This window comes from Oncorhynchus nerka, linkage group LG12, assembly GCF_034236695.1.
Source record: "Oncorhynchus nerka isolate Pitt River linkage group LG12, Oner_Uvic_2.0, whole genome shotgun sequence".
Classification (NCBI taxonomy): domain Eukaryota; kingdom Metazoa; phylum Chordata; class Actinopteri; order Salmoniformes; family Salmonidae; genus Oncorhynchus; species Oncorhynchus nerka.
The window spans coordinates 79,588,120-79,614,294 of NC_088407.1; the positions used below are offsets into that span (position 1 = coordinate 79,588,120).

The following is a 26,175-nucleotide window of genomic DNA, read 5'->3' on the forward strand; positions in this document are numbered from 1 at the left end:
GAAAGACAAGCCTGACCTCTCCCCTCTCTGGGCCCCAGGTGACTGAGGGAAAAGTGCAACTGCCAACACTATAGTCCAAAAGGATACATTCTAATGACAAACATCTCACATAAGCATATTATGCAAATAAAACATCTTAATTATCTATGTTACCCAACTAATTCTGATTCATCCGCCACACTACCTCAACTATTTGGAAAAGTTTATAAATCTACTGTGAAGTACAACTATTTTTGACTACTGCTATGTCCTCTCCTGTCCAGATCAGTGAGAAGCAGAGGTCTCTGTATGAGGCGCTGGAGAAGCAGCAGTGCAACCAGGGTTCTCTTCAGTCTATCTCCCTAAGATGGAGGCCATCGAGGCCAAACTCAACAAGCCACTGGAGGCTGACCAGAGCACAGATAGTCATATGGAAGCCCATCAGGTAAGGCAGTATCAGTATTGCTTGAAAATGAAAACATAACATTTCGCTATGCTCAAGAAGCCAATTTCCTCATGACCTCTCGGTATGCTCATGACCCTATGTTTTCCATATTCGTCAACTACAATGTGATATTATGGTTCCAACCCTAATCAATGCTCAGTGCTCAGCATAGCCTTCCCATCCTAACTAAGACTGTTATTCCCTCTATCAGGCCGTGGTGGAGGAGGTTCAGAGGCTGCAGGAGGAGATAGACAAGCTGCAGACCAGCTTCTCAGACGAGCTTGGTTCTGATGCTGTGGACGACACGGCCCACCAGCTGGCCATGCAGTCCACCCTCACTGTCCTGTCTGAGAGGATGGCCACCATACAGATGAAGGCCTCAGGAGAACGACAGCTACTGGAGGTAGTCAAGCTCTGTGTTCTGTATCTGTAGCAGATAGGGGCACTGACACTGTCTCAGATTTTTATTCATATTTTATTGTTTTACTATTTTTCCTTTAGTTTATTTATCGAATTTTTGCTTTTCACAGTAAGATTGTGCACTTGACAAACAAAATTTTATTTGATTTTGATTAGATGTTAATTAAGCAGTAGATTTGAAGGTTTGAGTGTCTAAGTTGAGATGGCCATTAAAAGTATGTAAATTGAGGAGTCAAGCTTCGTGAGCATAACAACTAGCTGTGCCTAGCATATTTCATGTGATGTCTTGTCATGTGCTGCCCTGGTCTGTCCAGAAGCGTGTCAGTGACCGTCTAGAGGAGCAGCATCAGGAGCGTGTCAGTGACCGTCTAGAGGAGCAGCATCAGGAGCGTGTCAGTGACCGTCTAGAGGAGCAGCATCAGGAGCGTGTCAGTGACCGTCTAGAGGAGCAGCATCAGGAGCGTGTCAGTGACCGTCTAGAGGAGCAGCATCAGGAGCGTGTCAGTGACCGTCTAGAGGAGCAGCATCAGGAGCGTGTCAGTGACCGTCTAGAGGAGCAGCATCAGGAGCGTGTCAGTGACCGTCTAGAGGACCAGCATCAGGAGCAGACCTTACGACATTACCTCAACCAAGCTGACCAGATGGACCAATGGCTGCTCAGCACCCGCGAAGCCCTCGGTCCCAGTGCTGAGGAGGAGCAACTCATAGACGGCCAGGTTAGAACAGAGGTCCCCCTACTGGCAGATAAACACACACACGCATGCACTCACACATGCACACACACACACACACACACACACACACACACACAGGCACGCACACACACACACACAGGCACGCACGCACACACACACACACAGGCACGCACGCACACACACACACACACACACACAGGCACGCACACACACACACACACACACACACAGGCACGCACGCACACACACGGACGCAAATGTGCACAGACACACACAGAGTCCCTGTGTTTAACAGTTCCTCAGTGATTCACATGAGTTTTCCCCTTTTACCCAGCCGTTCATGTAACTTCCAATGATTAAATCTCACTATAACTCCTGCTTTCTGATTCTGCCTCTCACATATGAATCGCCCCCGCGGGGTAGGAACCTGGCAGCAGTAAACAAGAGTGTAAGCAGCAGAGTTATAGGGCGGGGCTGCCTTCAGGGGGTTTGTTAGGTTACTAAGTGGCTGTAACACTAGTCTAGTTATGCAGATTATGCAGATGTCTTTCGTCTGGAATATCAAAGTAGGGAATCCCAACTGATAGGCAGGGGGGTCACTCCCTTTCTTGAAGAGACCTGTTTAACTTACACTTAGGCCAGGCTATGGGTCTCATCTTAATGGAGGATTAACCCTTCATGTAGGAATCTTTGAGGCAACATTTACTTTGGTTAACTGTCTGCCTGGTGGGCCTGGTTAACTGGCTGCCTGGTGGGTCTGGTTAACTGTCTGCCTGGTTAACTGGCTGCCTGGTGGGTCTGGTTAACTGGCTGCCTGGTGGGTCTGGTTAACTGTCTGCCTGGTTAACTGGCTGCCTGGTGGGCCCGGTTAACTGTCTGCCTGGTTAACTGGCTGCCTGGTGGGTCTGGTTAACTGGCTGCCTGGTGGGTCTGGTTAACTGTCTGCCTGGTGGGCCTGGTTAACTGTCTGCCTGGTGGGCCTGGTTAACTGTCTGCCTGGTGGGCCTGGTTAACTGTCTGCCTGGTGGGTCTGGTTAACTGGCTGCTTGGTGGGCCTGGTTAACTCTCTGCCTGGTGGGCCTGGTTAACTGTCTGCCTGGTGGGCCTGGTTAACTGGCTGCCTGGTGGGTCTGGTTAACTGGCTGCCTGGTGGGTCTGGTTAACTGGCTGCCTGGTGGGCCTGGTTAACTGTCTGCCTGGTGGGCCCGGTTAACTGTCTGCCTGGTTAACTGTCTGCCTGGTGGGTCTGGTTAACTGGCTGCTTGGTGGGCCTGGTTAACTCTCTGCCTGGTGGGCCTGGTTAACTGTCTGCCTGGTGGGCCTGGTTAACTGGCTGCCTGGTGGGTCTGGTTAACTGGCTGCCTAGGTGGGCCTGGTTAACTGTCTGCCTGGTGGGCCTGGTTAACTGTCTGCCTGGTGGGCCTGGTTAACTGTCTGCCTGGTGGGTCTGGTTAACTGGCTGCTTGGTGGGCCTGGTTAACTCTCTGCCTGGTGGGCCTGGTTAACTGTCTGCCTGGTGGGCCTGGTTAACTGGCTGCCTGGTGGGTCTGGTTAACTGGTTGCCTGGTGGGTCTGGTTAACTGGCTGCCTGGTGGGCCTGGTTAACTGTCTGCCTGGTGGGCCCGGTTAACTGTCTGCCTGGTTAACTGTCTGCCTGGTGGGTCTGGTTAACTGGCTGCTTGGTGGGCCTGGTTAACTCTCTGCCTGGTGGGCCTGGTTAACTGTCTGCCTGGTGGGCCTGGTTAACTGGCTGCCTGGTGGGCCTGGTTAACTGTCTTCCTGGTGGGCCTGGTTAACTGGCTGCCTGGTGCCTGATTGACTGAAGGATCCACTTGGAAGGCAGCACCATGTTTGAGCTGGCCTCTCTCCTGCTGCTCCAGAACATGCTGCAGGAGATAGAGCAGAAGGTGGTGGCCCTGTCGGAGCTGACCATGCGCAGCGAGAGCCTGCTTCTGGAGGGAAGGCAGGAGACGCGGATGGACATGAGGGAGGACACAGAGCAGCTGGCCAGGAAGCTGCGGACGCTGAAGGGAAGTCTGCTGGAGCTGCAGAGGATGCTGCAGGACAAACACATCAACATCCAGGTCAGGCTTTTTTCTGGATACCTGTAACTCTCACTAAAGTGCTCTCTGTGAGATGCATGTGATTACGTTTAAGAGTTAACCATGTATTGGTGTCAATGGAGGATTTAAAAAACAAACTCTAAACACGTACCTTTATTAGGTTAGTTCACATTTCAATCCCTAAAAGGATCTTCACCAGGTCAATATCCTAAGTGCTAACCATCGAATGTCTAATGCCTTCACCTTGTTTGACAAGCAGGACACTCTAGCATAGAATGCTTTCCAGGAGATGAAAGTGTCACTGAGTAGATGTGATGTCTCTGTGCTGAGCCCCTTCTAGTGTCTTCTTTCTCCTCTGAGCCTTTAGCATGATGCCCGTTTGTCTCCTCCTGGTCTTTACTGTGGCTAATGTTAGCAGGGATGTAATTGGGTGAACTGGATTGCAAACAAATGTGCTTGCATTATCTGTCTTGCTCTCTTGTTTGAGGTTTACAAATCAAAATAACAAGAGTTTGATCTAAATCTACTCAAATAATCTTAACCTAGCCTTGATGTTTGGTCGGTCTCGTTGTCAAGATATGAATCAAACGAATCCTTACATGAATAACCATATCTCTTGTCTTTTTGCTCACAACTGTTTCCATAAATAACCCTCTCTCTGCCTGTGTCTGGTTCCATGGCTCTCTGCAGGACCAGGAGGAGAGTGAGTCTGACTCCACTCTGTCTCAGGGGCCCATCGTGCAGGACTGCCTGGTCCAGGCCCACGCCACACTCTCACAACACCACCAGGACAGCCTCCAGAGACAGAGGGTAGGGAATTCTTTCTCTCTCACACATACTCACACTATCAATGCCATGTCCGTGTCTGAAAGATCCTGTTTGTTTGTTAGTTTGTTCATTCATTCATTCATTCTATCCTTCATTCAAAGAGAAGCAGACTGATCACGTTGGTGTGTTGTTGTTGTTTAGGAGCTGGAGGAGCAGCTAGCTGAACAGAAGAAGCTGTTACAGTCTGTAGCCAGTATAGGAGAGGAGATCCTGATAAAGCAGGCCTCACCTAGCAGTGTCAGGTATAAACACCTGAGAGAACAGCAACACAATGGTCTGACATGGAGATTCTGTTGACTTTCCAGCACTTTATCTTCCACACTGTGTCATGTTTTTACGTTATGTGATGTTGTATATGTTTTTGGTCTGTTGAGGTTTTTTGCTTCATGTTATGTTTTTGGCGTGCAGTATGACGGAGCCCTGCTCTCCAGAGATACTGCTGGAGCGAGAGACCCGGGCTGCCCAGTACCAGATGAGACAGAGGTGGGAGAGCCTGAGGAAAGAACTGAGCACCAAGCTCCAGCTCCTACAGAAAACCCTGGAACAAGACCACAAGCAACAGGTCCTGACCTCACCGTCCATCAATGCCTACTCCCAGCGGGAAACACTGGTTGAAAAGCTGTTCTGGATTCAACCAGATTTAGCCGCTGAGCTGTAGCAAGTACTTTTATAAATCACTATGAACTCATACCCTCTGAGGTAGTGTGATGTCTGACAGTGAGGTGGCCATACTCTGTTACAGGTTTCCTCCAGAACTGCCGCTGGAACCCTGTTTAAAGCAGAGATCTGTAAAACAGAGGACACATCTTCACTGAAGATGTTATATGAGGGTTTCAGCCAAACGATGGAGGAGATGTCTTGTCAAGTAGGTTAATAACGACACTATAACATCACTGTTATTGTACTGTATGTTATCCTTGTTTTCTGTTTTTGAATTATGTTTACGTATGGAAATATACAGTTCAGCTATGCACTGTATCTATCAGGAATGGGGACAATTCCATTTCAGCTCGGTAAATCCTTACTGAATTGACTGAATTGAAATGGGAGTTTCTGTTTACTTCTTGAATTGACTGTATTGAATTGGAATTGACCCCAGCACTGGTATCTCTGTCAAAGACTGGGGCCTCTGAGGGTAAGGTGATCCCCATGGAGCAGCATCTCTACCAGGCTGTGTCAGCGACCTCCTCCTGGCTGGATGATGTAGAGAACACCCTGTTCTCTGGTCCTACGCTGCTGACGGAGAACGCTGAGACACAGCTACAAAACCAGGAGGTAGACCACTGCAACACTTAACATCCTTTTCCACAAAGCACACAACGTCTACTCTCTTAGTATTATGACATCTCAGAATGTGATCATGGTCTTTAGAAACAGCCAACCGGTCCCTAATCATCCTAGCCCTTTTGAGATGTTCAGATCTGAAGGATTTGTATAGATATAAGCAGTGTAGTGGTGGAGCTTCTGTATTGGGCAAAGGGGAAGGTTTAGGGAGCAAATAAAGACTCTTTCCAAGTCTTCCTCCATTCCTGTGTTTCACCTGGTGCCAGGGATGTTTGGTGATTCTGTCATCTCTGTTTCTTCCAGGCCTTAGGGAGGGATGTCAGTGAGGTGACTGGGGTGGTGAGCCACAGTCGGGGTCTCCTAGGCCAACCTACAGGGCTGTGTGCGGAGGACCAGGTCCTGTTAGAGGACACACTGGACTGTCTGACAGAGAGGCTGCAAACTCTGGACTCTGCCCTGGAGCGACGCTGTGAACACATGAGGATTAGGATGCAGGAACTCACTGCCTACCAGGTATGTTAGGATCATAGTCCATGGTTAGGATACTCTATATGTACATGTGGTGTACTTGTCTCTAGTCATTGTACTATTATGCAGGAACTTAGCCACAGACTAACAGGTTAGGTTACTGTACATGTGGTGTACTTGTCCCCTTTTGAGACAGTTTCTGGACTCTGATCAAGCCTATTCTTGGATTAAAAAGCTTGCTTAGTTGAAAGTGGTTTTAAGTCCAGGAATGGCCTTAAGCTGGGTCCAGGAAACTGTCATTAAGTGTTATATTACTATCTTACGTACTGTATCTCTGTATAAGCAATGCATTGAGTTTATCTTGTATTGGTTAATGCAGACGGAGTCACAGCTTGTCCTGGCTGATTTAACCGACACCAAGTGCCAGATCCTTCAGACGTTGGCGGGAGCCACGGACAGACCAGGATCCAAACAGCTTGAGGTGAGACATCAGGGGGTCATACGTACTCATGACAAGTCTTAAAATGCATTATAACTGCAGGCTTTAATTTCCTCTCTTTAAGTTCTTCCTGTTCTTATTATTAAATATAATAAAAATAAATGTTATAAGATGCTAACCAGTCTTGGTTTTGTCTGGTAGGTCATAGCTGAGGCTGAGGAGGGTTTGAGAGAGTTTGAGCAGAGGATCACCCAGCTGAAAACAAGAGGAACAGAACTACAGGCAGAACAGATGCTCAAGCTACAGGTATCTGACCTCTCCATACAGACAGTTCACACACACAAAATACACACACACACACAGACAGACAGACAGACAGACAGACAGACAGACAGACAGACAGACAGACAGACAGACAGACAGACAGACAGACAGACAGACAGACAGACAGACAGACAGACAGACAGACAGACAGACAGACACACAGACAGACACACAGACAGACACACAGACAGACACACAGACACAAACACAAAATTATTCACCAATGTATTTTTACACACACACTGCATAAACATGAATTAATCATATTATATCTGTATGTCTTTTCCGCCTCCTCCTTCTTCTCCTTCTTCTTCTTCTCCTCATCTACAGGATGCCTATGAGGAGTTGGTGATGACGGTGGGCTCGCGGCGTAGCAGCCTGAACCAGAACATGGCTCTGAAGGGGCAATATGAGAGGGCTCTGCAGGACCTGGCTGACCTGGTGGACACTGCTCAAGACAAGATGGCCGGCGACCAGAGGGTCATCGCCAGCTCTGTGGAGGAAGTTCAGATTCTCCTTGACAAACACAAGGTAGACTTTAACCTTCCATAGAAGTAGATTTACAATAACTTGAATAATACAATTAATAAAATACATCAAAGTCAAAAAGCAATTTAAGACTACAGAATGTTAGGGTCTCTGTGTGAATAGTGTAAGGTCCCTGAGCGCAGCTCAAACTCAAACTTTGGTCACCATGACCAAAGGCAATGACTGTAACCTCTGCTCCAAGAAAGCTGGCTGCCTCGGGGGAGACTAGTTAACGCCATCTTCATTGCAGTATTGCTCAAGAGTGTTTTTCTCTCTCTCCAGGAGTTCTTCCAGAGTATGGAGTCCCACATGATCCTGACGGAGACGTTCTTCACGAAGATCAGTGGCCTGGTGGTTCCCAGAGAGAAGCAGGCTCTGGAGGAGATACTGACCCTGACCCAGGGAGTCCTCAAACAGGCCCACAGGAGAGGGGTGGCGCTGGAGTACATACTGGAGGTAGGAGAGTTGTTGTTGTAGTAGTAGTACTAAACTCAGCAAGAAAAGAAACGTCTTCTCAATGTCGACTGCTTTTATATTCAGCAAACTTAACGTGTAAATATTTGTATGAAAATAACAAGATTCAACAACTGAGACATAACCTGAACAAGTTCCACAGACATGTGACTAAAATTAATGGAATATTTCGTCCCTGAACAAAGAGGTGGTCAAAATCCAAAGTAACAGTCAGTATCTAGTGTTATGCAGGTGAGTGAGGACCCAAAAGCGATTTAACAGAAACAGAGTATTTTAATGTCCAAACAGGGAAAACATAAATCCTCAATCTTTACAGGAGATGTCCAAACAGGGAAAACATAAATCCTCTATCTTTACAGGAGAGTCCCCCTTCTAGTAGTAGAGGAGAATAGCAGGGCTAGCGGCAACAGACTGCTGGTCCCTCCGGGTAGGCGCGGGCCGAAGAGGACAGAGACACCTGCTCACACGCAGCATCTGATGAAGAGGCAGATTACGACAGGACGGGACAAGGGCAAAGCAAACAAGAATCCGACAAGGACAGAAGCAGAAACAGAGAGAGAAATAGAGACTTAATCAGAGGGCAAAAGAGGGGACAGGTGTGAGAGAGTAAACGAGGTCGTTAGGAGAATGAGGAACAGCTGGGAGCAGGAACGGAACGATAGAGAGAGAGAGAGATAGAGAGAGAGAAAGTAACCTAATACGACCAGCAGGGGGAAACGAAGAGAAGAGAAAGCACAGGGACAAGACATAACATGACAATACATGACAATCTAGTGTGGCCATCAGCTGCATTAAGTACTGCAGTTCATCTCCTCATCATGGTTCTTGCTGTGAGATGTTACCCCACTCTTCCACAAGTTCCCAGACATTTCTGGGGGGGATTGGCCCTAGCCCTCACCCTCCGATCCAACAGGTCTCAGACGTGCTCAATGGGATTGAGATCCGGGCTCTTCGCTGGCCATGGCAGAACACTGACATTCCTGTCTTGCAGGAAATCACGCACAGAACGAGCAGTATGGCTGGTGGCACTGTCATGCTGGAGGGTCATGTCAGGATGAGCCTGCAGGACAGGTACCACATGAGGGAGGAGGATGTCTTCCCTGTAACACACAGCGTTGAGATTGCCTGCAATGACAACAAGCTCAGTCCGATGATGCTGTGACACACCGCCCCAGACCATGACGGATTCCACCTCCAAATCAATCCTGCTCCAGAGTACAGGCATCGGTGTAACGCTCATTCCTTCGACGGTAAACGTGAATCCGACCATCACCCCTGGTGAGACAAAACCGCGACTCGTCAGTGAAGAGCACTTTTTGCCAGTTCTGTCTGGCAGAGCGACAGTGGGTTTGTGCCCATAGGCGACGTTGTTGCCGTTGATGTCTGATGCCTGCCTTACAATAGGCCTACAAGCCCTCAGTCCCGTCTCTCTTAGCCTATTGCGGACAGTCTGAGCACTGACTGAGGGATTGTGCATTCCTGGTGTAAATTGGGCAGTTGTTGTTGCCATCCTGTACCTGTCCCGCAGGTGTGATGTTTGGATGTATCGATCCTGTGCAGGTGTTGTTACACATGGTCTGCCACTGCGAGGATGATCAGCTCTCCGTCCTGTCTCCCTCTAGTGCTGTCTTAGGCGTCTCACCGTACTGACATTGCAATTTATTGACCTGGCCACATCTGCAGTCCTCATCCCTCCTTGCAGCATGCCTAAGGCACGTTTACGCAGATGAGCAGTGACCCTGGGCATCTTTCTTTTAGTGTTTTTCAGAGTCAGTAGAAAGGCCTCTTTAGTGTCCTAAGTTTTCATAACTGTGACCTTAATTGCCTACCGTCTGTAAGCTTTTCCACAGGTGCATGTTCATTAATTGTTTATGGTTCATTGAACAAGCATGGGAAACACTGTTTAAACCCTTTACAATGAAGATCTGTGAAGTTATTTGGATTTTTACGAATTATCTTTGAAAGACATGGTCCTAAAAAAGGGACTACTGTAGTAGTAGTAGTAGTGTTGTACTATATGTACTGTAGTAGTAGTAGTACTATATGTACTGTACTAGTACTATATGTACTGTACTAGTACTATATGTACTGTAGTATTAGTATATGTCATACTTAAATCGGCATGCTGTAACCATGCTGGAAAGGACAATGTGAAAAGACAATATCCAGGCCAGCGCAGTAGGGTTCTGTATATGTGTAACCCAAGTATAACGGAATTGCCTCTATATGTGTGTTTTCAGACTTGGAGCCGTCTGGTGCCGGACTACCAGGCTCTGTGTATGCAGTTGGAGGCAGTGGAGGGTAGCATCCCCACAGTGGGCCTGGTGGAGGAGACAGAGGAGAGCCTCACTGAGAGGAGTTCACTCTATCAGGTATAGTAGATCACTATCACCATGTTATGCAGTTATTACAGAAAGCCATTGCCACTTTCATATACTGTGTGTAACATTTGAGCTAACAATTTACAGTGGCGTCATCATCTTAATCACGATTTTCCTAATAAATACCAGAAAGAATACTGTACAATAAAGTGATAACATAATTTATTTAAGTCATGTCCCCCATCTTGGTTTACCTCCTTCTCTCCATAGAGTCTGAAGGGCAGACTGATGGAGCACCAGCACAAGCTGAGCCAGGTGCTGGAGGAGGGGAAGAGGCTGCAGCTATCTGTGTGCTGTCCTGGCCTGGACACAAAGCTCACAGTGCTAGGGGAACACTGGCTCAGCAACACTACCAAGGTCAACAAGGAGCTGCAGAGACTAGAGGCCATCCTCAAACATTGGACCAGGTTAGGGCTGAACCCCAAGGGATATTGTTTAGGGTGTGCTGTGTACTGGATGTGATGTAGACATGGGTTCAAATAGTATTCGTTTTCCTTCTAATACTTTAGCTACTACTTGAACCCAGGTCTGCACTGTATGTACTGTGAATATGTTGGGGGGGTTGAATATCACCCACTAAGCCTGTTTGTCTCCATGTGATGCCCAGGTATCAGAAGGAGTCATCAGAGTTGATTGGCTGGCTGCAGTCTGCTCTAGAACGTCTGGACTTCTGGAACAATCAGGCAGTCGTAGTTCCACAGGGGATGGAGACCCGCAGGGACCATCTCTCTACCTTCCTGGTGAGTCAACATATCAAAAGAGTGGGTGATACCTTAGAGGAAGTGGATATTCGACTGGCAGATCTGGATCAAATGGTTAACGTTAGAGGTGAAGAGTAGGGTTAGGGTTAGAGGGGTTAGAGTAAGGGTTAAGTTTAGGCATAAGGGGTTTGAGAACCATCATCCGGAACCAGCTGTATACACAGCCTGATATTCAATGTGAAACTGACCGTTATACTATTCTCTGTTCACAGGACTTCTGTAAAGAGGTGGAGTCACGTTCATCTCTGAAGAATTCTGTGCTGACTGAGGGCAACCAGCTTCTGAGGGTGAAGAGGGTTGGAACTGCAGCCCTGCGGTCTGACCTGGCCCGCATAGACTCAGAGTGGACCCAACTACTCACACTCATCCCAGGGGTGCAGGAGAAGCTACACCAGGTACTAACACAGGCTTATCTGCACACACACACACACGCGCGCGCGTGCGCGCAGTCGACCAAGCTGCTCACACGCATCCACACCTGTTGCTGACAGGTATATAAAATCGAGCACACAGCCATGCAATCTTCATAGACAAACATTGGCAGTAGAATGGCATTATTGAAGAGCTCAGTGACTTTCAACTTGGCACCGTCATAGGATGCCACTTTTCGAACTAGTCAGTTTGTCAAATGTCTGCCCTGCTAGAGCTGCCCCAGTCAACTGTAAGTGCTGTTATTGTAATGTGGAAACGTCTAGGAGCAAAAACAGCTCCGCCGCGAAGTGGTAGGCCACACAAGCTCACAGAACTGTCCAGGGCTGAAGTGTGTAGCGTGTAAAAATCATCCGTCCTCGGTTGCGACACTCACTACCAAGTTCCAAACAGCCTCTGGAACCAACGTCAATAACTATTCATCGGGAGCTTCAGGAAATAGGTTTCCATGGCCGAGCCTAAAATCGCCATTCACAATGCCAAGCGTTGGCTGGAGTAGTGTAAAGCTCGCCGCCATTGGACTCTGGAGCAGTGGAAACGCGTTCTCTGGAGTGATGAATCACGTTTCACCATCTGGCAGTCCGATGGACAAATCTGGGTTTGGCGGATGCCGGGTGAATGCTACCTGTCCCAATGTATAGTGCCAACTGTAAAGTTTGGTGGAGGAGGAATAGTGGTCTGGGGCTGTTTTTCATGGTTCGGGCTTGGCCCCTTAGTTACAGTGAAGGGAAATCTTAATGCTACAGCATACAATTACATTTTAAACTATTTTAATTTTTGTGGCAACAGTTTGGGGAAGACCCTTTCCTGTTTCAGCATGACAATGCCCCCATGCAGAAACAAGGTCCATACAGAAATGGTTTGTCGAGATTGGTGTGGAAGAACTTGGCTGGCCTGACCTCAACCCCATCGAACACCTTTGAGATGGATTGGAACACCGACTGCGAGACAGGCCTAATCGCCCAACATCAGTGCTGACCTCACTAATGCTCTTGTGGCTGAATGGAAGCATGTCCCCGCAGCAATGTTCCAACATCTAGTGGATAGCCTTCACAGAACAGTGGAGGCTGTCAAAGCAGCAATGGGGGACCAAATCCATATTAATGCCCATGATTTTGGAATGAGATGTTTGACGAGGAGTTGTGTTTATTAGCCCGTTTCTTTTCCTCAGTTACAAATGGAGAAGTTGGCCTCTAGGCATGCCATCTCTGAACTGGTCAACTGGATATCTCTGATGGAGAATGTGATTGGAGAGGACGAAGAGAACCTGAAAGGAGCAGTGGGGTCGACTGTCATCCAGGACTATCTACAGAAATACAAGGTAAGGAACAGAAAACTCACAGCTAGCACATTTGGTTCCTTGGAAGTTGTGGAAAAATACCGTTTTGGTTTCTCATTGGTTCTGAGAACGAAGCCATAAGTTTCCTTAATGGTAAAACAGAACGTTTTTTAAACATTCTGACAATGGAAGTGATCATTTTGCCTGTTCTAGGAGCGTACATTTTTAGGTTGCAGTGAGGTTCTGAGAACATTTTTACTATGGTTCCCTGAAAGTTTTCCTAGGGGGGTTTATTAATGTTCTGAGAATGGAAATTCAAGGTTATTTGAAGGTAAATAAGTTGTATTCTGAGAACATTCTCTAAATGTTGTGAATGTTTTTGAACAACATGTTAAGGTTAATTGGAGGTTTTTGAAGAACTTCCTTAAAACTTTCCCTGAATGTTTCAGTAAGACTTTTAATAACACTGCTAGCTTAGTTTGGGTTAACAGTTTTGAATGCCAAGCACACATGGAAATTAATTTGCTTCTGCATTAATCATGCAAACACATTTCTTTTTTTTATTGTGCCACAGTGTCAGTGAGATTTAACCCTATGATCTTCTGTTCTCTATTCATGGAATTAGTCCCCTGCACCACCAAGATTGCGCTATTATGCCATGTTTTTTTTACTCATACAAAGCTGTTCATTTTAGTCTATTCGAACAGACCCCATTTCAGAGGAAACAACACTCATTAAGATCAGGTGTCGCCAATTAGTGGTCACGGCCAACACACCTGAACACACTTAACAAGATAGAGGCTAGAGAGAGTTTTGTTGAGGCTGAAAACAAAATGTATGTTTTTAAATAACATTCTTAGAACGTTCTTTGAACGTTACTAATGTTTTCTTGAGGTTTTTATGGAAAGTTTTCTTAATGTTCTGAAAACATGACTTCAAGGAGAACCGTGACGAAACCTGCAGAAAACTTACTGAAATTCCCGCTGAAGAACATTGTTTCTTAATGTTCTCTGAACTTTCTGAGAACATGAACTTAAATAGAACCATGTGGAAACCTGTAGGGAACGTTATGCTGAAGTACTAAAATTCCCACAGAATAACGCTGTTTCTTAACATTCTTGGAACTATTTGAGAATATTCCCAATGTCAAACCATTTGGAGAACGTTCCTAGAACATTACCAAAAAATGTATTAAATGTAACCATGATTTGCTAAGAAAAGTACTTTTTTTTGTCAAGTTCCTTAAATGTGTTGAGAATGTTCCAAAGCTAAGCGACTATCATGCATCATTCATCATCATTCATTTCTCTCTTTATACTCACTCTAATAGATGAAGCAGCATACAAATGTCTGTTGGACAATAAAGTCATCTTCTTCTTCTCCCTGGTCTCTCTCTCTCTCCTTCCCCAGGGCTTCAGAGTTGATGTGCGCTGTAAGCAGCTGACGGTGTATTTTGTGAACCAGTCTGTGCTCCAGATCAGTGATCAGGATGTGGAGAGCAGGCGCAGCGACCAGACAGACTTTGCCGAGAATCTGGGAGTAATGAACCGACGCTGGCAGTTACTACAGGGACTCATCACGGAGAGGGTGAGAGAGAGAATAAACCACTTTCAACCTCAACTTAAAATGTCTACTTTCAACTTTATTTGTTAGAGAGGGAAATTAGTTGTGCAACAAGATCACACATAAGAGAATAAACATACATGTAGCCTGATGCATTATTGGTATTCCAGAGCATGGTTAAACTTAAACCCCTGTCTATTACACCACAATCATATAAAAAAAACAATCTCATATTAAAGCATATCTTTACGTATGACATATCATTCACTGTGTGGCTCTTTGAATTATGTCAATGTAGAATTAATCTGCTTTCATTGTATTATATAATAGAAACAAAGCCTGTTATGTGTTTCAGGGATTATTTCATTGTCTCAGTACATTATGTGACTCTGTGCTGTGTTGCGTGGTCAGGTCCAGTTCCTGGAGACTCTGCTGGAGGCCTGGTTGAACTATGAGAACAACATACAGGGCCTGAAGACCTGGCTGCTCACTCAGGAGGGGAGGCTGAAGAGGAAACCCAGGATAGAGGACCTAAACTCCGTACAGAACGCTCTCAATGATTGCCAGGTAGGAACATTCGCTGCACTTTATATTGATTTATTAGATACATCTTATCTTGTTTTTGCTCATTTACAGTATATTATGTCTTTGGGTTTCAATTTGGATGTGCATTTAAAAAAAATAAGAATCTTGATCTTTGTCATGTTGATTGTAACCGCTCTCTGCTCCCTGATAGTAGTTTAACTACTAAATAAGTAGTTGCTCTGCTCTCTCTTTCCACTGCTTCTGCAGGAGATGGAGGAGAAGGTGAAGGAGAAGGAGGGTGAGGTGGAGCGGGTGGAGGAGCAGGCCTGTGCCCTCATCCAGAACAAAACCGACGAGGCCTGCGCTGTCGTCATGGAGACGCTCCAAGCTGTCAATCACACCTGGGCTAACCTGGACCACCTGGTAGGCGGAGCTATTTTATGGAGTGTAAATAATGTATTATTGGTCTGTGAGTTGTATGAGAGGTGTGATAATCACAGATGTAGCCCACTAAGTACCCCATACTCACCTATAACCACACACTCAGCTACTGCCCCATTATAACTACCTTTCACTCACTATGATGATCCCCTGTTGCAGAAGAACACTAAACACAACTGAAAAATGTATTAAGCTCTGTGGACTACTTTTTAAGTGTAACCCCCTATTGTTCTACTTTTTAAGTGTAAACCCTATTGTTCTACTTGTTGAAGTGTAAACCCTATTGTTCTACTTTTTAAGTGTAAACCCTATTGTTCTACTTTTTAAGTGTAACCCCTATTGTTCTACTTTTTAAGTGTAACCCCTATTGTTCTACTTTTTAAGTGTAAACCCCTATTGTTCTACCTTTTAAGTGTAAACCCTATTGTTCTACTTTTTAAGTGTAATCCCCTATTGTTCTACTTTTTAAGTGTAAACCCCTATTGTTCTACTTTTTAAGTGTAACCCCCTATTGTTCTACTTTTTAAGTGTAACCCCTATTGTTCTACTTTTTAAGTGTAAACCCTATTGTTCTACTTTTTAAGTGTAAACCCTATTGTTCTACTTTTTAAGTGTAACCCCTATTGTTCTACTTTTTAAGTGTAAACCCCATTGTTCTACTTTTTAAGTGTAACCCCTATTGTTCTACTTTTTAAGTGTAAACCCCTATTGTTCTACTTTTTAAGTGTAACCCCCTATTGTTCTACTTTTTAAGTGTAACCCCTATTGTTCTACTTTTTAAGTGTAAACCCTATTGTTCTACCTTTTAAGTGTAACCCCTATTGTTCTACTTTTTAAGTGTAAACCGCTATTGTTCTACTTTTTAAGTGTAACCCCCTATTGTTCTACTTTTTAAGTGTAAACCCTATTGTTCTACTTTTTAAGTGCAAACCCCTATTGTTCTACTTTTTAAGTGTAAACCCTCTTGTTCTACTTTTTAAGTGTAAACCCTATTGTTCTACTTTTTAAGTGTAACCCCCTATTGTTCTACTTTTTAAGTGTAAACCCTATTGTTCTACTTTTTAAGTGTAAACCCCTATTGTTCTACTTTTTAAGTGTAAACCCTATTGTTCTACTTTTTAAGTGTAAACCCCTATTGTTCTACTTTTTAAGTGTAACCCCCTATTGTTCTACTTTTTAAGTGTAACCCCTATTGTTCTACCTTTTAAGTGTAACCCCCATTGTTCTACTTTTTAAGTGTAAACCCTATTGTTCTACTTTTTAAGTGTAACCCCCTATTGTTCTACTTTTTAAGTGTAACCCCTATTGTTCTACTTTTTAAGTGTAAACCCTATTGTTCTACTTTTTAAGTGTAACCCCTATTGTTCTACTTTTTAAGTGTAACCCGCTATTGTTCTACTTTTTAAGTGTAAACCCTATTGTTCTACTTTTTAAGTGTAACCCCCTATTGTTCTACTTTTTAAGTGTAACCCCTATTGTTCTACTTTTTAAGTGTAACCCCTATTGTTCTACTTTTTAAGTGTAAACCCTATTGTTCTACTTTTTAAGTGTAACCCCCTATTGTTCTACTTTTTAAGTGTAACCCGCTATTGTTCTACTTTTTAAGTGTAAACCCTATTGTTCTACTTTTTAAGTGTAACCCCCTATTGTTCTACTTTTTAAGTGTAACCCCTATTGTTCTACTTTTTAAGTGTAAACCCTATTGTTCTACTTTTTAAGTGTAACCCCCTATTGTTCTACTTTTTAAGTGTAAACCCCTATTGTTCTACTTTTTAAGTGTAACCCCCATTGTTCTACTTTTTAAGTGTAAACCCTATTGTTCTACTTTTTAAGTGTAACCCCCTATTGTTCTACTTTTTAAGTGTAACCCCTATTGTTCTACTTTTTAAGTGTAAACCCTATTGTTCTACTTTTTAAGTGTAACCCCCTATTGTTCTACTTTTTAAGTGTAAACCCTATTGTTCTACTTTTTAAGTGTAACCCCCTATTGTTCTACTTTTTAAGTGTAAACCCCTATTGTTCTACTTTTTAAGTGTAACCCCTATTGTTCTACTTTTTAAGTGTAACCCCTATTGTTCTACTTTTTAAGTGCAAACCCTATTGTTTTACTTTTTAAGTGTAAACCCTATTGTTCTACTTTTTAAGTGTAACCCCTATTGTTCTACTTTTTAAGTGTAAACCCCATTGTTCTACTTTTTAAGTGTAACCCCTATTGTTCTACTTTTTAAGTGTAACCCCTATTGTTCTACTTTTTAAGTGTAACCCCTATTGTTCTACTTTTTAAGTGTAACCCCTATTGTTCTACTTTTTAAGTGTAAACCCTATTTTTCTACCTTTTAAGTGTAACCCCTATTGTTCTACTTTTTAAGTGTAAACCCTATTGTTCTACTTTTTAAGTGCAAACCCCTATTGTTCTACTTTTTAAGTGTAACCCCCTATTGTTCTACTTTTTAAGTGTAAACCCCATTGTTCTACTTTTTAAGTGTAACCCCTATTGTTCTACTTTTTAAGTGTAACCCCTATTGTTCTACTTTTTAAGTTCTACTTTTTAACCCCTATTGTTCTACTTTTTAAGTGTAACCCTATTGTTCTACTTTTTAAGTGTAAACCCTATTTTTCTACTTTTAAGTGTAACCCCTATTGTTCTACTTTTTAAGTGTAAACCCTATTGTTCTACCTTTTAAGTGTAACCCCTATTGTTCTACTTTTTAAGTGTAAACCCTATTGTTCTACTTTTTAAGTGCAAACCCCTATTGTTCTACTTTTTAAGTGTAACCCCCTTTTGTTCTACTTTTTAAGTGTAACCCCTATTGTTCTACTTTTTAAGTGTAACCCCCTATTGTTCTACTTTTTAAGTGTAAACCCTATTGTTCTACTTTTTAAGTGTAAACCCCTATTGTTCTACTTTTTAAGTGTAAACCCTATTGTTCTACTTTTTAAGTGTAAACCCCTATTGTTCTACTTTTTAAGTGTAACCCCCTATTGTTCTACTTTTTAAGTGTAACCCCTATTGTTCTACCTTTTAAGTGTAACCCCCATTGTTCTACTTTTTAAGTGTAAACCCTATTGTTCTACTTTTTAAGTGTAACCCCTATTGTTCTACTTTTTAAGTGTAACCCCTATTGTTCTACTTTTTAAGTGTAAACCCTATTGTTCTACTTTTTAACCCCTATTGTTCTACTTTTTAACCCCTATTGTTCTACTTTTTAAGTGTAACCCCTATTGTTCTACTTTTTAAGTGTAACCCCTATTGTTCTACTTTTTAAGTGTAACCCCTATTGTTCTACTTTTTAAGTGTAAACCCTATTGTTCTACTTTTTAAGTGTAACTTTTGTTCTACTTTTAAGTGTAAACCCTATTGTTCTACTTTTTAAGTGTAACCCCTATTGTTCTACTTTTTAAGTGTAAACCCTATTGTTCTACTTTTTAAGTGTAACCCCTATTGTTCTACTTTTTAAGTGTAACCCCTATTGTTCTACTTTTTAAGTGTAACCCCTATTGTTCTACTTTTTAAGTGTAAACCCTATTGTTCTACTTTTTAAGTGTAACCCCCTATTGTTCTACTTTTTAAGTGTAAACCCTATTGTTCTACTTTTTAAGTGTAACCCCTATTGTTCTACTTTTTAAGTGTAACCCCTATTGTTCTACTTTTTAAGTGTAACCCCTATTGTTCTACTTTTTAAGTGTAACCCCTATTGTTCTACTTTTTAAGTGTAACCCCTATTGTTCTACTTTTTAAGTGTAACTTTGTTCTACTTTTTAAGTGTAACCCCTATTGTTCTACTTTTTAAGTGTAAACCCCTATTGTTCTACCTTTTAAGTGTAAACCCTATTGTTCTACTTTTTAAGTGTAATCCCCTATTGTTCTACTTTTTAAGTGTAAACCCCTATTGTTCTACTTTTTAAGTGTAACCCCCTATTGTTCTACTTTTTAAGTGTAACCCCTATTGTTCTACTTTTTAAGTGTAAACCCTATTGTTCTACCTTTTAAGTGTAACCCCTATTGTTCTACTTTTTAAGTGTAAACCCTATTGTTCTACTTTTTAAGTGCAAACCCCTATTGTTCTACTTTTTAAGTGTAACCCCCTATTGTTCTACTTTTTAAGTGTAACCCCTATTGTTCTACTTTTTAAGTGTAACCCCTATTGTTCTACTTTTTAAGTGTAAACCCTATTGTTCTACTTTTTAAGTGTAAACCCCTATTGTTCTACTTTTTAAGTGTAACCCCCTATTGTTCTACTTTTTAAGTGTAACCCCTATTGTTCTACCTTTTAAGTGTAACCCCCATTGTTCTACTTTTTAAGTGTAAACCCCTATTGTTCTACTTTTTAAGTGTAACCCCTATTGTTCTACTTTTTAAGTGTAACCCCTATTGTTCTACTTTTTAAGTGTAAACCCTATTGTTCTACTTTTTAAGTGTAAACCCTATTGTTCTACTTTTTAAGTGTAACCCCTATTGTTCTACTTTTTAAGTGTAACCCCTATTGTTCTACTTTTTAAGTGTAACCCCTATTGTTCTACTTTTTAAGTGTAAACCCTATTGTTCTATTGTGTAACCCTATTGTTCTACTTTTTAAGTGTAACCCCTATTGTTCTACTTTTTAAGTGTAACCCCTATTGTTCTACTTTTTAAGTGTAAACCCTATTGTTCTACTTTTTAAGTGTAACCCCTATTGTTCTACTTTTTAAGTGTAACCCTATTGTTCTACTTTTTAAGTGTAAACTACTTTTTAAGTGTAACCCCTATTGTTCTACTTTTTAAGTGTAACCCCTATTGTTCTACTTTTTAAGTGTAACCCTATTGTTCTACTTTTAAAGTGTAAACCCTATTGTTCTACTTTTTAAGTGTAAACCCTATTGTTCTACTTTTTAAGTGTAACCCCTATTGTTCTACTTTTTAAGTGTAACCCCTATTGTTCTACTTTTTAAGTGTAAACCCTATTGTTCTACTTTTTAAGTGTAACCCCTATTGTTCTACTTTTTAAGTGTAACCCCTATTGTTCTACTTTTTAAGTGTAAACCCTATTGTTCTACTTTTTAAGTGTAAACCCTATTGTTCTACTTTTTAAGTGTAACCCCTATTGTTCTACTTTTAAGTGTAACCCCTTTTTTTTAAGTGTAACCCCTATTGTTCTACTTTTTAAGTGTAAACCCTATTGTTCTACTTTTTAAGTGTAACCCCCTATTGTTCTACTTTTTAAGTGTAACCCCTATTGTTCTACTTTTTAAGTGTAACCCCCTATTGTTCTACTTTTTAAGTGTAACCCCTATTGTATTACTTTTTAAGTGTAAACCCTATTGTTCTACTTTTTAAGTGTAAACCCTATTGTTCTACTTTTTAAGTGTAACCCCTATTGTTCTACTTTTTAAGTGTAACCCCTATTGTTCTACTTTTTAAGTGTAAACCCTATTGTTCTACTTTTTAAGTGTAACCCCTATTGTTCTACTTTTTAAGTGTAACCCCTATTGTTCTACTTTTTAAGTGTAAACCCTATTGTTCTACTTTTTAAGTGTAACCCCTATTGTTCTACTTTTTAAGTGTAACCCCTATTGTTCTACTTTTTTTAAGTGTAACCCCTATTGTTCTACTTTTTAAGTGTAACCCCTATTGTTCTACTTTTTAAGTGTAACCCCTATTGTTCTACTTTTTAAGTGTAAACCCTATTGTTCTACTTTTTAAGTGTAACCCCTATTGTTCTACTTTTTAAGTGTAACCCCTATTGTTCTACTTTTTAAGTGTAACCCCCTATTGTTCTACTTTTTAAGTGTAACCCCCTATTGTTCTACTTTTTAAGTGTAAACCCCTATTGTTCTACTTTTTAAGTGTAAACCCCTATTGTTCTACTCCGTCTCTGCTCCACGCCAGATCGGCCAGCTGAAGATCAGCCTCGTGTCAGTGCTGGACCAGTGGAGTCTGTACAAGTTGGCCTCAGAGGAGATGAATGGCTACCTGATGGAGGGGAGGTACTCTGTGTCCCGTTTCCGCCTCCTCACCGGCTCCCTGGAGGCTGTACAGCTACAGGTGGAGAGTCTCCAGGTAATACCAGTATGAACAGGCTTTTACAAATGTATCTTTGTCTACCCTGTAGCCCAACACTTCTACATCTTTGAGGGGGAGTGGAGGAGTGCACACTTCGGGAGAAATTTGGGCTAATGTGTTTGTGACTTGTGTTGTGTAGAGCCTACAGGAGGAACTGGAGAAGCAGGAGGGCAGTCTGAGGAAGTTTGGCTCTGTGACACACCAGCTGCTGAATGAGTGCCACCCGTCTGTGTCCGACTCCCTCAACAATACCCTGAAGGACGTCAATGCTAGGTTTGTTTGTTTATTTGAATCACTTAAAGACCACAATGGGGGCATATCTTCCAGCAGTCTATGAGTGGGTGAGAACCATGACTTTTAAGTCTTCTGGTCTCAGGCAAGGTCATGTGATCATCGTTCCAAACCACCTGCGTTATGCTCAGGTGGAGCAATCTCATCCATGATCAGTTGATCCAACAACAATAAGATTTTATTGATCCATTGATCCAAGATGTGGATCATCAATGTATGTTGTGTCCAGGTGGAGCAGTCTCCTGGAAGAGATCTCAGAGCGTCTGAAGAGCAGCAAAGCCCTGCTACAGCTGTGGCAGCACTACAAGGAGCTGTATGGAAAGAGTAGCTCCAGTGTCCAGCTACAAGAGGAGCAGGCTGACCGACTCCTGGAGACCGCCTGCACCAAGGACATCACAGACGAGGAGGTCTCCACCTGGATCCAAGACTGCAGCGTGAGTAGGAATGGTGTTGGAATGACCATTTTACACACGCACAGGACTCAGCATGGAGCTATATACTGTCAACCCCTATTAAGGCCTTTTTGCTTATATGGCCCACTATGAAAATAATTGTTGGAACACTTGAACCAGATGCACGTTTCAGGGTTTAATGCGCTAAGCTTTCGGTCAACAATGATCCTTGTCAGAAAACTAAATGACATTTGGTCATATTGCTTTGTGATAATAGATGTGTTCTGTTTTGGTGTATGGTGGTGTTTCTCCAGGAGTTGCTTCGTGCCCAGGCTCCAGTGAAGGCATCTCTACAGGTTATTCAGGAGCTAGGAGATCAGCTGAAGCAACAGGTGGACACCTCCACAGCATCCGCCGTCCAGTCAGACCACCTCTCTCTGACCCAGCGCCTGGCCACTGTGGAGCAGGCCCTCGGCAGACAGCTCACTACACTACAGGTACAGGGGGACTATAGGACGTGATTCACCTGATATATTTTACCAGTTGCTTACTCTATGATCCCAAAGACCTTGAGACATTAGTGTCTCATGCTACTGAGATCTTCTAAAGAATGTACTTTTCAGTTGCTTCATTGGCCATTGGTTCATGCCTTTTGACCAGGGATCCCCTGAACAATGTATGTATGTCTTAATGGGATATAATAAAGGATAATTGAATAAATACATCTCTTGTTTTCCTGCAGACGGGAGTCCAGGACTATGAGACCTTCAGTGAGCAGCTGGGTTCCTTAGGTCGCTGGATGGTGGAGGGAGAAGAGGCTCTGAAGATCCAGGATCCCAACAGTTCTTCTGACCTGTCCATCATACAGGACCGAATGGAGGAACTCAAGGTAAGTCACTGTGATCTACAGTATCTAGCCACAATACTTTATATGACTGACTTCTCAATTCATTTCCTTGTTTCCTTTTCTCATCTTCACTGATTGGAAAATGTTTGACAGGTGAAAACAATATGGTGGAAACTCATTAGGCTAGCCTTTACATGGTCCGTTCTTTCAAATCAGAGCAATGAAGAAGACGAAACAAGGAGAGGGTGGATTGTTAGACAATTGAGAAAGAGGCAGTGTCTCAAGGAAGTGTTGATGTTACTGGGAGACTGCTGTTCTGTGCTGTTCCCCCTACAGAGACAGATCTTGAGATTCAGTAGCATGGCTCATGACCTGGAGCGTCTCAACGAGCTGGGCTACAGGCTTCCTCTCAACGACATTGAGATCAAACGCATGCAGAACCTTAACCGTAGCTGGTCTGCAGCCAACGCCCAAACCACTGAGAGGTTCAGGTAAGTTCATGAAAAACTTTGATCACATGAAATAACTTCAAAAACTTTTTTCAAAGAGATTAAGATTGGCTCAGGAAATAATTTGATGACATTGGGCAGGTATTTTGACTGTATCCTAGAATTTTGTCTCCAATTGACATCAATTAATAATTTAAGCAAAAGTCCGAATTGCTCCCCATATTTCAACTCTGAATCGGGCCCTGAGTTATTTCAATGACTTGGTTTTGGGGTCTTATATTTTCGGTTGTTGGTCTCTCCTCAGCAAACTGCAGTCATTCCTGCTGCAGCAGCAGACGTTCCTGGAGAAGTGTGAGACGTGGATGGAGTTCCTGGTACAGACAGAGGGGAAGCTGGCCGTGGAGATCTCTGGGAACTACCAGAGTCTGATGGAGCAGCAGAGAGCGCACAAAGTAGGTGGAGGATGTCCTGCTGGAAACATAACCCAGTAGTGAACCCAGGGGGGAATTATGACGTCATCCCAGATTACAACTAGATATGAACCAGTTCTGGTTGTGATCTGGTTGTAGCACTTTCCTGCAGTCAAATTACCAAAACTCCCTCTAGTGGCCCCATGGGTGGAATGTTATTCATATTTTTCATAATTTTATAATGAATTTTAAAAAATGTCAACACTGATAATCCTGTGTTTCTATGTCAAACGGTTTTGTTATATTTCACTCGTCTGTGCTGCATATAAAGTACAGTTTTGGAATGCAAACTCAAAATGTAATACATTTCAACTCTATATCTGACAGTCTTTTTTTTTTAAAGCCCATAACCATGTGTTTGAGGTGTATACTTTTGTTTCAATGTAGATTTGTTAAGACTATGTGACCCTGATTTTTGCCCACAGAAGTTAAAGGTATAAGTACATCATTTCAACCAGCTTTGCGTGCTGGGATTTGGGACGTCTGGATTCCATAGAGTCATCATGACTGCTATAATGCAATAATTACTGTTATTTCACTTCCCAAGATGCTCTTACTCTGATCTGAAATCTGAATGTGTTTTCTCCACAGCTATTTCAGGCTGAGATGTTCAGCCGTCAGCAGATCCTCCACTCTATAATCAGTGATGGCCAGAGGATGCTGGCGCAGGGACAGGTGGATGACAGGTACAGTAGACTGCCTCATTGTGTAAAGTGTGTTGATACACATATCATGACACTCATATGATGCACTTTAAAAAAAACTTGACTTAACTTGACGTGTACTTGGCTCTTATCATTCACAAAGCTGTAGATGAGTGCCTTGGTATAAACTTGATCATTATTGTCTGCTTTGTATGAGTTCTCTACAGCAGGTTCCAGGGTTCATAATCAAACCTTGATGATGAGTGGATTATTTGAATCAGCTGTGTAGTGCTAGGGCAAAGAACAAAACCAGCACCCAGAGGGGGCCCAGGACCTAGTTTGGGAAAACCTGGTGTACAGTATATCCCTCTAATTCAGTTCTTATCTTGCCTGTAAATGTCCTCTCTCTCCTGCAGGGATGAATTCAACCAGAAGTTGTTGCTGTTGAGTAACCAGTGGCAGGGCGTTGTGCGTCGCGTCCAGCAAAGGCAGGGTATCATCGACAGCCTGATCCGCCAGTGGCAACGTTACAGGGATATGTCAGAGAAGCTGAGGAAATGGCTAGTGGAGATCTCACACCCCGCCGAGGCCCTACTGGCTGGGGCGCCCGTATCCCTGCAGCAGGCCAGATCCATGCTGGATGCAGTTCAGGTATTTTAGGCTCAACTAACTCTGATGACCTCTTGACCCTAGCTAGCTACCTTCTTCTTGGTGATATAAAACTTGTGACTATTTATACCAAAACTCTCTCTCTCTGACTGTGTCGAATGGGACTACCTTTTTTCACCCCGCACAAATATGACTTTGGAGATGGAGAGATATTTAATGGATAACAGTATAGTACTTATCCTCAAATGGCAATATCTTCACACTTTCAGCTGTACCGGGGAACAAGGCAAGGCTGACACCTATTCCCTTTATTGTTTGCTATCACGTTAGAGCCATTGATAAGGGTTAGAGTTAGGATCAGGGTTATGCTCTAAATATCCTGATATATTCCTATGTCTCTGTTATCCCAGTTGAAGGATAAGGTTCTGTAGGGGCAGCAGGGCAGCTACATCCTAACAGTGGATTGTTAGGGCAGTGGTATTCAAAGTCAATAAATGTAATGAATTGAAGGTTATTTGTTCATGTCAAATTTAAATGTGTTTTAAGGTTGACTGTGTGCTGACTGTGCTGACTTTCCGGTATCCCCTGTTATCCCAGATAAAGGAGAAGGTCCTACAGCGACAGCAGGGCTCTTACATCCTGACAGTAGAAGCTGGGAAGCAGCTGCTCCTATCTGCAGACAGCAGGGCAGAGGTGTCTCTGCAGGGAGAGCTCACATACATCCAGGAACGCTGGAGACACGCCACCATCTGCCTGGAGGAACAGAGGCGTGAGCTGGACAAGCTGGACAAGGTACACTGCACCAAACTGTACCTTTAAACACACCTTTAGCTGTTCCTTTAAACACACCGTTAGCTTTTCCTTTAAACACACCTTTAGCTGTTCCTTTAAACACACCGTTAGCTGTTCCTTTAAACACACCTTTAGCTGTTCCTTTAAACACACCTTTAGCTGTTCCTTTAAACACCCCGTTAGCTTTCCTTTAAACACACCGTTAGCTGTTCCTTTAAACACACCATTAGCTGTTCCTTTAAACACACCTTTAGCTGTTCCTTTAAACACACCATTAGCTGTTCCTTTAAACACACAGTTAGCTGTTCCTTTAAA

General features: G+C 43.0%; 1 protein-coding gene across 1 annotated transcript in view; it reads left to right on the top strand.

Annotated features, from left to right (window-relative positions):
- Nucleotides 1-26,175, top strand: part of LOC115138845 (nesprin-1-like) — a 195,657-nt gene that overhangs the window by 130,174 nt on the left and 39,308 nt on the right. The window contains 33 exon segments of the mRNA XM_065025814.1: nt 264-339; nt 342-424; nt 636-827; nt 1,159-1,560; nt 3,420-3,623; nt 4,293-4,412; nt 4,572-4,672; nt 4,839-4,992; nt 5,173-5,295; nt 5,550-5,705; nt 6,018-6,227; nt 6,562-6,663; nt 6,823-6,927; nt 7,276-7,476; nt 7,756-7,929; nt 10,188-10,319; nt 10,539-10,735; nt 10,936-11,068; nt 11,302-11,484; nt 12,690-12,839; nt 14,208-14,384; nt 14,772-14,927; nt 15,153-15,308; nt 21,193-21,363; nt 21,506-21,639; nt 21,887-22,091; nt 22,364-22,546; nt 22,792-22,938; nt 23,233-23,387; nt 23,650-23,797; nt 24,407-24,501; nt 24,876-25,110; nt 25,666-25,860. Of these exon segments, the coding sequence (XP_064881886.1) occupies nt 264-339; nt 342-424; nt 636-827; nt 1,159-1,560; nt 3,420-3,623; nt 4,293-4,412; nt 4,572-4,672; nt 4,839-4,992; nt 5,173-5,295; nt 5,550-5,705; nt 6,018-6,227; nt 6,562-6,663; nt 6,823-6,927; nt 7,276-7,476; nt 7,756-7,929; nt 10,188-10,319; nt 10,539-10,735; nt 10,936-11,068; nt 11,302-11,484; nt 12,690-12,839; nt 14,208-14,384; nt 14,772-14,927; nt 15,153-15,308; nt 21,193-21,363; nt 21,506-21,639; nt 21,887-22,091; nt 22,364-22,546; nt 22,792-22,938; nt 23,233-23,387; nt 23,650-23,797; nt 24,407-24,501; nt 24,876-25,110; nt 25,666-25,860 (5,355 nt within the window).